At 40.9% G+C, this 13,786-nt stretch overlaps 1 protein-coding gene across 5 annotated transcripts in view; it reads right to left on the bottom strand.

Annotated features, from left to right (window-relative positions):
• sox6 (SRY-box transcription factor 6) overlaps positions 1-13,786 on the bottom strand; it is a 124,843-nt gene that overhangs the window by 96,641 nt on the left and 14,416 nt on the right. For 3 of the 5 annotated variants that reach the window (XM_049719004.2, XM_049719003.2, XM_049719005.2), the window contains exons 2-3: positions 9,247-9,318; positions 2,659-2,709 (exon numbers count right to left, since the gene is read on the bottom strand). In XM_049719004.2, coding sequence (XP_049574961.1) covers positions 2,659-2,693 — 35 coding nt within the window. In that variant the 5' untranslated portion in view covers positions 2,694-2,709; positions 9,247-9,318. The remainder of the gene's footprint in view (positions 1-2,658; positions 2,710-9,246; positions 9,319-13,786) is intronic. The other 2 variants (XM_049719008.2, XM_049719007.2) reach the window with 1 other exon arrangement.

The raw sequence follows: 13,786 nt of genomic DNA, 5'->3' as shown, positions 1-13,786 counted from the left end.
CCAACGTTATAGAAGATAATAACTGAGACCAAAATGAATCCTATTTTATCATTACTGTGACCTATAACGTGGCCAGTGCGTGGTGACTCCCAATTAACATGAGTTTGAATATGATTAATTAATTAATAATTTCGAAAAATATATGTATATCTTTTTATTTTTATCTAATTGAGTTGTAAGTTTCAAGGTTTTAGGACATTTTTATAGTGGAAATTACCTTATTTTGGTCTCATTTCTTCACACCACAAAACCTGGCTTTTGAACAGGGCTGTGTAGACTTTTTATATCCACTTTGTATATGTAAACTTCCTGTGGGGTGAGAGTTGCACAGAGGTTCACTATTAGCAGTGCACAATTGTGAGCCAGTGAGAGAGACAGAGCTAGAGGGTAGGAGGAATGCTAAGTGGGCCCCTTAGCCTAGTCAACCTTCAGTGGGTTTCATTTATCTTCATCTTGTTAGACTAAATTAATTAACAATCTCAATGTTACACACTTTCTCCTTTCATTACATCAAATAATGGCAGAAAAGCAGGGGGGGGGGGGATTCGGGGAGTCCAGCCCACTGGGAGTAGACAGACACTGAAGACATCTCTTTCCTCTTTACTCGTTCTCTCTGTTCATATTCGTTTGTCTTCCTTCACAGTCCCCCCATTTTCACTAAACTAATGTGAAAAAGTCTTTCACAACTGTGCTGTGTAAAATGTTTCTAAAAAGAAAATCCAAGCAGTAATGTGAATTGTGTCACTTTTATACAGAAAACTGGGAGATTACTTCGGACTCAAAGCGGTTACATCACTTTGGCTTTTTCCACCAAGGCCTCAGATGCAGTTGATCACAAAATAATTCATTTTGAGTCCAAATGATGACTTCTAAATGTCTAAGAAAGGACTTATCCCATCATCACATGAAGTCCAGTGCAGAGATATGCACCCACAAAGCTTCCTTTGACCTAATTCAACTGCTTGAGAAAAGATGCAGGGATTCTTCACTTGAGGAATGTCTTAAATGCCACGTCCCTCCACCTCTATCCCTTTCTCCCCTGATCGCACCCACACCAAGACTCACGAGTGCAATCCAAGCAAATGGGCCTACCCTGAAGCAAACCCTGCCTTTAATCGTGGCCTGATTGTTGGCCAATCTCCAACCAGAGTGTGTGATGTCCTTCTACTGACGCTTCTCCTCTAATTAGAACACATTCTGACAGAAGGATGTAGATTAGCGCAGGAATAAGGTATTTACTTTGAATAATCGCTGTGTCCTCTCACCGCTCTGAGATAAAAGAAAAAAAAGTCAGAGATCATTTCCCCCCTATTTTCATTGTTTACAAAATCATCCTGTTAAATTTTACAATTGTCTCTTCAAGGGCACGATGCCCTCCCCCCACTGCACAATTAGTTACAGGAGATATAAACACTGCTATCCACTTTGCAGCATTACTTGAAAGAAATGCATGTGGGTGTAGTCATGCTGGCTTTCAAAAACATAGCATCATGTCTGCCCGAGTAACTCCTGTCAAGTCAGAACAGATTCACCTCACGGATTAAATTGGTGCAAAGCCTGGAAAATAAAAGATGCTCTGAACTTGCCCTGAAGCATGAAATAATGAAAAAATATTTACAAATGAGTCCTAAACATTGACAATGTGTGGGCCCAATTGGGGCTCTTTTTTTTTTTTTTTTTTTTTTTTTAGAGACAGCATGTCCATTGGTTTGATCAAAAAAGATTGGATTGGCTGGACGAAAAAGATTTCAATTCATGAAAGCCGTTTGAGTTGAATTCCTTGCCCATGTTTTAACCAGCGAGGGTAATAGTATCAAATCGTTCTTACTTTTTAAATGGCCCCAACTGTTCAGAGCGACGGAAAAAAAAAAAAAATCCTGTTAATTTAATCAAATAAGTGACTTTTTGAAAAAGAAATCAAAGAGGATTCATTAGCTTTAGTAAAGTTTGGCTGACAGAGGCTTTGCAAAGCAGATGCTGCTGCTGTGGCTTCTAATGAGCCAACCCTAATTAGGGAGTAACACTGGAGCCTGGAGAAGGTGGTTGACTAGGAAAGAAGCCAATGGTAAATATGTTGTCTTATTTACTTCCACTGTGTCTAATGACAGCACACTTTCTAATTAGAATCACAGGCAAAAAAAATGTAAATCTTTATGGTAGGTCAAAGAGAAACAGAGAACACCACAGGAAAGTACAGTACATGGTAAAGATGATAGGCCCCGGCACAGCGGCCCTGATGAGGTGGGTTGGAGAGGGAGGGCGGACGGGGAGAATGGTGGACCCAAAGCATGCGGTGTAAAGACCAGAAAGGCTGATCTGCTGATCCCTTAAGACGTGAAGGGGAAAGAAAGGGGACACCCCATCTACATCAAACCCTTATGCTGATGCGTGCTTTTAGTCTGACTGAAGGCTAACAGGGAGAGCATGCCTGTCCGCAACCACATGGACACACTCATCACGCACGGCTTGGATAAATATATGTCAGAATCCACGTTTAACATAGTTCAAATATACACACAAACACGGGCACACACACACAGGACAAAGTCTGAAGCTAACAATATGTGGAGAAATTTAACCCCCGGTAGCCCACATCCACCCTCGCCCGACCCGACCCGACCGGTGAGCCTCAATGGCGACAACGGAAATGAAACTAACCTCAGTAAAAAGCTGCTACGAAGAAAGCCTTCCATGTCAGCGTGTGGGGTTCTGGCAGGAGAAATCACAGAGAACCATTTTCACTAAGAAACTACAGTCATCATCAAGAAACAGAATCGAAATTAAAATGGAAAGAAACACAGAGCATACATGTTCCTCGTTCTAATTCGGCATGTCTTTAATTAAATCAGAAATATGGCTATGCATCCACGTACTAGTGACATCATTAATTATACCTTGTTGCATCGGGGGAGTAGATTTGCATACAACGTCGGTTTGTGCCGAGAGCCTGATGATATGTTTGCATCACATAAACTACTGATCACTATACAACCCTTTCCCACAACTGTGTACGGATATATACATGAACATCCAGCACTCTAGCCGCAGATCCCAGCGCTACTCTAGTTTGTTCAGAGGAGCAAACGGTGGTCCAGCTGCAGCACATGTGTGGCGAGGGCGCTGCGGCTTTTGGGAGCCAGGCCACAATGGACCCGAGATGAGGCGTGCAGCGTCAATGAGGCAGTAGGATGTGGTCATGATGTCACCGCATGTAGGGGTCGTTCAGAAGCCTTATCCACAGAGTACGCGAGATGCGTAGCTAAAAATGAATTTCGACATAGTTTGGTATCGGTGCGGAGAATATTCAGCACACTTTGACTGTGTTCAGCAGGAAGCAATCCCAGTTATGAAATCTTAGATCTCACAGCTATTAATTAATTGCTCAACCAGTAGAATATTGAATTTCACGTGGTATGCCTGTGCATGTTTAAAAATCTTGTTGAGTGAAAATAATTGTCTCCTAAATTTTACACAGTACAGAGAAGAGTTGCTCATTTCTTTACTTTGCTTTTAAATGTCTTCAATGATTATTATTTCTTTGATTTGCTTTTAGATCTCTTATATCCTTTTGTTTGTAAATGCTTGAAAATGTGGCATTTTTAATTACGCGAATTACATTGTGTAGGTATGGAACGCCCTATGGAAATTAAGCTACCTTGCCTTGCCTCGCCTAACAACCCTGCCAAATGTAAATTATTAATAATAATGCCTTGCCCAAGGATTGTCAGAGTCGTGAGATTTCTGTCTTATTGAAATAGATCTAGATGGTTTTAAGGGAACAAAATATTGGTGTGTGTGTGTTTTTTTTTTTATGATCAAATTTGTTAAATGCCAGATTGTTTTCTTTTCTTTTGAGGAGTCAGTAATAGATAAACAATCTCATCAAATTAAAATAAATTCCTTACATTTGAAGCAGGCCTTAGTAAATCGCAGTTGTGCCATATAACTACAGAGGAGAGCAGTCGCTCAAATTCTAATACAGTATAGTGGAGGAAGGGGGACAGATTAAAAATCCATCTCTTGTGTTGAAAATCAATCCCAATATTTCAGTCACCTCATCATGAATACCACAAGAACTAATGACACTAGAGATAAGAGTTGCAGTGATATGAGTGTAATTTGGCATTTTCATCTGCTGTCTTGGCTCATGAGACAATGGAAAGAATGAACCGGGCCCAAGGACATCGTGCCTTTCAGTCTGGCCAGCACTTAGCGAGGCAGCGGCTCTGCTAGGCCCAGAGGGCTCAGCCGAGACTTTTCTCACAATAAGGTGTCTAGGGAGGCGGGAGAGCAATAGCCAGGGGCACCGCTGCCGCGCTCTTTTTTTCCACTCAGCTGGCCCCAGTGCACATCATACCATCACCACACCAAGCCGGTGACAACGTGAGAAAACACCCGTCAAACAGTGCAGAACAGATCAAGCGTGTCTCCTCACTTCCCATAGTGCAAAAAGCAAAAGCTTCCACAGGCAACAAAAACGATGACCATATAACTCAATGTGATTTCAATACAAACTATATTCTAAAATTTAGCTGGAGGACATATTGCTGGATAACAGTGAGTGTGTGTGTGTGTGTGGTCTCGGTTCTTCAAGAAGATGCACCAGATTAGGGCATGCTGGGGTCCTATCTCTATCTCGGGTTTCATTCCATCCCCCCTTGTTCTTTCACTCTCACTCTCACTGGCTGTGTTTCCTCAGCTGCGTCGACTGTCTGCAGTCGCGTTGTGGTCAGGAACAACTGAACTTAGCGTATGGAAGCAAAGGTGCGGTTTGGAACTCAAAGGACCAAATTCAGGAAAATGTGAGTGGTCCAATATATCTGCTCCTCGTTGAGAGAGAGAGAGAGAGAGAGAGAGAGAGAGAGAGAGAGAGAGAGAGAGAGAGAGAGAGAGAGAGAGAGAGAGAGAGAAAAGAATGGCTTTAAATTAAGGCAGAACCGCAATTCAAGGGCAGGGAGGATCGACATCACTGAGTTGGCCTGGGTTGGTTTGAGCAGCGCGGCAGCCCTTTCGAAGAATGAGGCCCTGCCAAAAGCTCCCTGTGCCTCACCAAGTCTCCCACCATCTGCAACAAATGTGCTCTATTAAAGCAGTACCATATGGACAACAAGCTCGCTATTAACACGGCCTCAGCACATCCCCTTAACCTAGGCCAGATTTCAAACTTCCAGTCAAATTGACTGCTGATTTAATGCATCACCGGCAACCATGTGGGTCTTGGCATAAGACTGCACTCTCAGTCTTTGGTCATTAACAGGCTCGCGTAGTGTGCAGTGCACTGTGAGCTTCAGAAATTAGCTGCACATATCCCTGCCATGGTGTCACTCCTAACTGTGATATCGCCATCCAGATTGAAGGATGCTTGGAAGAAGTCTCGAAAAGCTCTCCAAACTAGTCAACTAGGACTCCACTCGGCACGGAGAGCACATCGACTCAACAGGGTGGCAGCAGGAGCTCTACTGCTGCCCCGCATCTCAATCCTTCCACACTGATGGAGAGAGTGTTTTGCTTCCTCTGCATGGATCCAAAGTGACAGTGATTAACCCTACAGGGTGTAAGTCGAGTGAGGAGGTTGAGTCGGGAAGGGGGGATAAGTCCCAGTGGGCCGTGGCGGCCATGTTGACGCCTCTCCCGTCTCTGACTCATGAGGGACCCACCCACCGCTCACAAAGCCGTGCTCTCTTCTCTACCATGACGCCACGACCATGAGTCCTCTGTTCTGCGGCCCAGAGACAACACACACACTCACACATATGCACACCAAATCAATTACAGCTCTGTGGTTTCAAGGCAACTCCAATGCTCGCTAAGTTTTGTTTGTTTTGTTTTGTTTTTTCTCCTCGTGTCTCAGCTGCTTAGATACTATACAACATTAGAGTGGAAACACACTGCATCGTGCCGAGGCATACATGTATACATTATCTGGGTACTTCTCCTAATCACACCTCAGGACAATTTGAAGTTTTCAGTTAAACTCAGAAGCATGCTTTTGGAAGATGGCTGGAGCACCTGCAGAAAACCCAAACAGGAGGAAGGGAGCTCAATTCCAAACCCCCAACCCCTGAACTGTGAGGCAGGTCCAACCACCTGCCTACTTCTTTTAGGGCTTTCAACCTTGCTTCAACTAAGATAATTGATGACTGTCTGTCATAAAATTATGGGAAACAATTACAATGACATGCACATTCAATTTAGCCTATTTTATGTATAGTGAATATCGTTGAAACCTCATATCATATCATATTTTTATACAGATCAATACTGGCAAATGTAATATGTTCACGGTATCACACAGCTTATCATATTGGCCACTTTTTAATTAAAAAAATGTCAATTTAATATAAATGTAAGAAGGTGTTTGTTGATGTCATTATCAGGTATAATGCAAACTTTGTCAAGCAAAAAGACACCTGAAAATTAAAATTCACGGAGACCCATAGATTCGAGTCAACAGCAACTATCTATATTTTGTGTTACTTTATTACTATTCAAATTGGAAGCATGAATGTTTAGTGTGCAAAAGACACATTCATTTGTATTATTTGACACCATTTCTGCCACAACTGTCCCTATATTGAAATGAGATGGCAAATTAAAGACTGCTTGACGACAGTTTAATTAAATAAAGCCTCTGCATGCTCTCAACAGAATGGTGGCATGTGTGAAAAAGTAGTTAGTCCGGAAGAAGGTGTCCAAACATATTCTTCGTCACAAAGTCCCATGAGAATAGTTATACCTCCGTGCCCACTTCCGCCAGATTTGCATACATCAGGGAAGGATGCAAAGGCATTACGACACAAAACAGTGGCTGTGTCCAAATTTTTGGGTGCAAAGATTGACTGTACAAAATTCAAATGATAAAAGAAAGATTGTGTCTTAGACTTGTCGAAAAAAAAGAGAATCAAATAAAATTGTGACTTTAACATCGAAAATCAAAACGGATCAAGGATTTGGAGATCGTGACATCCCTGCTACACACACACACTTGATACAGACACGCACACACCTCAGTCAGCGCTGCCAGATGAGTAGTGAATTAATTTGTGAGAGCCACTCCAACATTAGCAAGGTGTGTTGAAAGGTGTCTGCCCATGTTTCAAATTAAACGCGCTGCTGGTCAGCATTAGCACCTCGCCACCCGTCAGCAACTGACACTTCGAAGGTCTGGGGGGAGGGATGGAGGGAAAAGACGAGCCCATTCGCCGTTCACACTGGAATAATTAGAACATGTCAGGAGGAATTAATTTCCTCATTTTTCAAAAGGATACACAGAAATTACCATGTTATTATATGACAGGGTTCCTGGGAGGATTGGATTAAATTTGATTTCTTGCGCAGCCCACACAACAAATTAAAGTCATAAATAAGATGGAAAGAAGCGGGGCACAGAGCATATGTTTATGGCAATGAGTGAAGCCGAGGGACCAGAAACAACTATCTTCATTTCATTTTATTTAAATCAGGCCGACACCGTGTGTCTGAATGACAGCAGTTGCTAATGGCTCCAGATTAGAGGCTCCTTCATATTAACGCAGATTTCTTCACAGCGGTATTTCAATGGAAATCGTTGAAGCCATTGCGTTAACCTGCTCAACAACAATCCAATTACTCAATCTAGTAGTCTTGCGACAACGTCATTCAATTCAATCTGACGTCATGATCATGGACAGGATGGCACCAGTGTGTACACAAAATAACTAGCAACTTTGGGCCCTTTTTTGGCCATGCCTAACAAAAAAACTGGATAATGAAATAATGAAAAACAGTTTATGCTATGTCGTACATAGTCTGTGTACGATTTCTGCCGTTATCGTCAAACACGTTTCATGAATTCAACATGAAATTTCCTTGACGTGGTCTTTCGGACAATTCAATTGCCTGTTTATCCAGCCGTCATCTCCATTCTCATATTGGTTATCTTCCTGCCACAATTCCGTTACGGCTCTCAAAATGGGCAAGCATTAGAGACGAGTACTCCCCCGGGCACCACAAACTTTAAATAATTTGCAAATCAATTAAGTGGCTACTCTAACGGCAACAGGGACTTCACACTCCAGGGTCGCGGTGCATTATCAGTCAGAGACGATTCATGGCGTTTTGGGAGAAAAGTTCATGGTTGAAGTCATTAATTCATTTAAGCGGACTTTTAGTTATGCATTACTTTCCACAGCTGGGGTAGCACGAAGATTAATGGCATGTTCTTTGCTCCTGTTTTTCACCATATAGTGCTACTACGTGAACTCTGTCTAACACTTGGAGGGATCGTACCTTGAGATCAGGACAGCAGCCAAATCTATATTGGATTTTTATTCATCAAATAAATCATGTTTATCATTCATTTAAATAATAACAATAAACCTAGAGGTTAGATCCTTTTGCTGCAACTCAATATCGTCCGTGTTTAATCACCACCGTAAAGGGAAGCCAGACAACACCGCATCTAATCCACTGAGAGCATATTTTACTTTAATGACTTCATCATAAGATCGTACATCATGCAAAACAGAGGTCTATTTATCAGATGCATGTTGAGGACGATTTATTCAGTTCAAGCAAGGCTTTTTACATGCTTGTCGGATAACGATAGGTTCGGCAATTAGTTTCTTTGTATCATTTGAGGTAATACAGCTTTGTCAAAGTTAAAAACAAGGGTGTATTTAATTAAATGGTTAGTTTTCAATCACTTATCACAACAGGCACTATGAAGCGCAAAAGCCCATGTGAGGCGTAAAACAGAAATAAAAGACCATTCTTTTGACAGTGTTGTTATTTCATTTGTAAGAGAATAAGTCCCAAGGGTCTATGTCAGGTTTGCTGGAATGAGATCTGCTACTCTGAGTGAATAGAGTTGAGGGCCTCATCATACACAATGGACTCCCAAGTATGCATGATTCAGCAAAGTGAATTTATAAATTTTGCAGATATTTTCTTCAATAGTTTATAATAATTTTGATATTTTCTTTTTCGGTGGGCTGTCTCCTGAAAAATTATTGTTTATTTTTTTTGTTTTTTTTAGATATGAGTATTTTGCCCAATGACTGCATATTAAATCATTACAAATATATCTGTTGTCTGATCAATTGGTGAAGTTTGCTTCTATATAAAAGTGTGTAATTGCATATGCATTGTGAGAATTCGATTGTCCAGTTCATTTGGTGCAGGTGTTCAGTGTGGGTGACAAACAGCAGGAGACTACGAGACATGTGTCAGGAAGAGAAACAGCTCAAGAGGAAAATTGATACTTACAAAAACTGAAAGACTCGCTCCCCAGTTTCCAGCTACTCACTGCCACGTTGATTCCGAATTCATGTAAATGACCTGAAATGTAAGCGCAGAAAAAAACTTCTTTAATTGTGTTATTAAAGGGCAACACGAAAAGTGTTACGCTCGATACTACATTTAGCAAGTGGCATCAAAGAGTATGCGATTGAAGAATGCACCCGTAACATGGTGCATGGTTTTGAAACAACATGGCCCTTTGATAACAGTGTTTACCGACAACAGAACAAACAGAGAAAGAACAAGTGAAAGAGAATCAGGGCCATGTTGACTGTTGGCTAGAAGGTCACTTCGTAATACCCTGCTCGTTGTTCTCATTGAAACCTACTTTGAATTTTCTCTGATTGTTTCCGGGGGCCATGCTTTCTTCAGTTATGTATATATGGAAGAGACCTGTTCATGGTATTAATTCATGGAACAATTATGAAACCGAATTGAAAGATGTGAATCACTGGCTGTGTTTGAAAAGTCTACTTTGGTTTTCAGCCTAGGTTGGTTTTACCAAATCAGATGCCTGAAAAGCTTAAAGAGCATTCCGAGGCTTCTGTTCTTCAATATAGTCAGATATTGAATATGCGTTACATTTATTGACTCATGAGCTTCACGGCACATTTAATGCAATAACTGTTGAATACAGTTTCTTATTTTGTTGAAACGAAACAAATAGGAAAAAAATGCATTCTTGCCTTGTGCACACAAACACTAAAAGCAAAGGTTTTCCAAAAAGCACACTTTTCAGCTGCCCAAAACTCTTTTTGCATGGATAGTCAAAATATGCATTTAAAAACTCCCCGTGTATGTGTATATTGTATGTCAGAAAAGTTCCAGTACTTGCGGCACAAGATACATATTTCTAATCCAAACTACAAGTTTTCGCCTCAGAAGTAATCCTCTTGCAGTCTAAAGTTCCCAATCTTCTCTCCCAGACCTTCATGCACTCCTGGTAGGATTCTTCCTGGACCTCCAAAATCCCTTCATCGTGACCATCTTGCACTCATCCACATCTTCAAAATGGATCACCTTTAAGGCACATGCAGAATGACACAGAGCCAGGCCTGGTGAGTTGGCCAGGAATTGTCAGATGCTCAGTGCAATGTGAGCAAGTGATTGGCTGTAGTTTGGGTTTGAAATACTGTATATCTTTAGTGACAAACAGTCCTGGAACTTTTCTGGCACAGCCCAGACGTAGCCTGCAGCTTTGTATCCATCTTAAGAACGGAGGGAAAAAAAGGAGGAAAAATAAATCAGATCAAGCATCTAACCAGATAAAATTTCCGTAACAATTTCCTGTTAATTTTCTCGCATTATCTTGTTTTTCCACAATAAACCACCATCTCATTACCAGCCCATTTATGCAATTAGGCTGCATCAGCACTGCCAATTAAGCAAGGCCAAGGGTTTTTTAAGGTCACGCTTAACTGATCTGTCACTAATTTGCGCCACAGCGCCTCAGTATCCCGCCATGTCCAGCCCGTACGTCATCAACAAGAAGAGCCGATGAATGTGGCCAGTTATCAGTGTGTGTGTGTGTGGGCAGCTGGAGGATAAACACTAGCAAGCAGATAAAGGCAAAGAAGTACAGACAGGTCTGAATGTGTTAGCCTTGAGCCTCAAGGTGACAATGGAGGAGAGGGGAGCCAGTACTGACCCTGACTCAATAGCAAGGTATTGCATGAATAGCACATTGGCCTTTCAAATGCACACAATTTCACTGTTTGGAACCATGCTTCAGCAGCAACCACCCACCTCTGCATTCACACTCGATTAACTTGTGTTCCAGCTATTCATTCTGGCCTGAGAGCGCACGCACAACATGGATGGTAACTCAATGCACTCGCCTTGTCAGACTTCTGACTGTACTGTAGACCTAATTCTTGTTTTTCCTCACTAAATGGGAGTTCCCATAATTACACAGTTTACCAACCCTTGAACTCGTTGTCTGATGGTAATAGAGAACAATAGGGAAAATAATACATGGGTATTCTTTATTCATAACTTATTATGTCAATTATTTGACTGAGGGATAACAAGAAAGGAAATTATAATTGCAAATAATGAGCAAGCCTGAATTATGCTATAATGAAATGCTGCAATCCCTGCAGAGTAATAAGAGTCTGTGTCAACTGGTCTATTGTAGCAGCATGCAGGCGCTCTTTTCCTGCTGTGAATTAAACCTACAGGCAGGAAACATTAAAGCACTCCTAATTAGAGTACTGGGGACTTGTTAAAAACAATTGCAGTGAAGGGCAAATTATTAGCTTCACCACATTTTTCCAAACCAATTGTCAAAACACTTACCCTAATAAAATAATATGTCCATATTTTCCATTAGTTAGTCAGCGGTTCCACAGGGTGGCATATTCCATATAAACCAACAGCAGCTAAAGAGATTATGTTGCGCTAGTTACAGTATGTGAATAATTATATCACTGATTCCCCAACTGTGCGCCGTGGGCAGCATTGTAGCACCGTAATCTTGGCCCCCATTATTTGTCATCATGAAAGGGGGCTACGATGTATGTATGTCCGTTGATGTGGGGATGGAATGGGCGCCGCTGACAGATATTTTTGACCAATATAATCAGAACTGAAAACTACTGTGATCGGCAAAGTACTATCCAAAAGGGCCCTCTCTAGACATTTAAGCATATTTTAGTAATATAAACTTCATTTTATAAATTGTGTGTCGCTGGAAAGTGTTTGGGTCCCCAACAAATTTTCTCAACCCCTTCTGCCCATGGCAGTGGGAAATTGTCAAACTTCACTTGGGCTAATTGGTCAATTCACTAATGAACCTTTGTTCATCTATCTATACCAGTAACATTTAGTCAAAGGAAGAACAATTACATGTTTTCTTACCAGATGATCAACCTGGTTCAGGTTGAAATGAGGCATCTGGAATTTTCTCTTTTTTTTTAAATGCTATTTTCAAAATGGTCAAAAAAGATCATTATTCTATTAGCCTATTGATACATATTTAGAACAGGCTGATTGTCATTAAAACCATCAGAGACAGAGAACTCTGTCATCTGTAGCATTTGTGTCAAAGACTGGCCTTTTGTCAGGTGTCCATGTATGTTTTCCTGCCGCAACACACACGATTCAAATGAACAGATCATTGGCAAGGTCTGCAGAAGCTGGATAACGATCTTGATCATTTGTTACCTGATATGTTCCTAAGCTTAGAGTGTACTAAGCCTTTTGGTCAAAATCAGCTGGGATAAAGGTTCTAGCTCACCTTAAGGACTATCAAAATGGATGTCAACTTTACTTTAATACATTTGAGCTGCCTTGGATTTTTCCAGGGGTGCACCCCATTTCTTACACAGCTCTTCACAGATGCCTGTGATAAGTGCTTTAGATAATGGATGGAAATCTTGAATGAGTTTTGAAAAACACAGGCAAAGGCCATTCCTTTGTACTGGCGCCTCCCATGTTGAAGATGTTCATGTATCTTTAAAGTAGACATCAAGCAAACGCTTAGCCTCCCGGGATTGCTGTTTGAACTGAAGAGCTTTGTGAAAGATCGCAGTTTAGTGAGTGTTTGGTGTGGGCTACACTTGATTTTCTCAACCACGGGTGAGTTTACCAGAAAAAAAAAAAACACCACAGTACAGTGGTGCCTATATCTTAAATCATCTTTCCCAACTGAAATGAATAAAATTTCATTATTAAATCCCAAAACCACCAACAACAAAAATTTAAACAGTTTTTTAAAAGTAGCATTCCACAGTTTTGTAATTTATATAAAATGCATTCATAATATAATTATTGTAATTTCTGGACTATAAGCCGCACCAGCTAAAATTAGGGGGAAATCCTGTTTTGTCCATATGTAAAACGCACTGGACTATAAGCCGCAGATGTTTTAATGTTTAATTTCCATATGTAAGAGAATATGCACAAACTACACAATATCATAAAAACCATGAAAAATCCATAGACTAGACTATAAGGTGCACTGGACTTTAAACTGCACAGTTCAAAGTTTGTGCAAAAAGTAGCGGCTTATAGTCTGGGAAATACGGTATATGAAATATAAAGAACCACCATTATCTTTTCATATTTTAATTTCGATCGTGTGAGCAGATTAGCCACCAGGGGGCAGTATAATAGAAACAGATTTAATACAACTACTGTAGATTTGATGGTGCAAAACAATTGAAACTAAGCTGCAATGGTGTTTTTTTCCAGATTGTAAACAATTTATGCCATGGAGTGTTGTTCTATTTTCTGTCTACATGTGTTGCTACGCTGTATGTGTTCACACATCCACTGCTTAAAATGGATGATAAACCAGATACAAGAAAGGTAGAGGAAGAGCTCTGCGTGCGGAAAAAGAAATGGTGGGAGACATGACACTGGGAGGGGGAGGCAGAGATGCACTTTTGCAGCATGTAAAGCCCTTTAGGCAGGAACAGCCCTACCGTAGCTCATGTGTATTGTTTCAAATTTCTGTCTAATTTTTATCAGTATTTTATCAGCCAGACTGGCCCTTTTTTCGTTG

Source organism: Syngnathus scovelli, chromosome 4 (assembly GCF_024217435.2).
Source record: "Syngnathus scovelli strain Florida chromosome 4, RoL_Ssco_1.2, whole genome shotgun sequence".
Classification (NCBI taxonomy): Eukaryota; Metazoa; Chordata; class Actinopteri; order Syngnathiformes; family Syngnathidae; genus Syngnathus; species Syngnathus scovelli.
The sequence above is the reverse complement of the archived record's forward strand: the minus strand, read 5'-3'. Positions and strand labels throughout refer to the sequence as shown.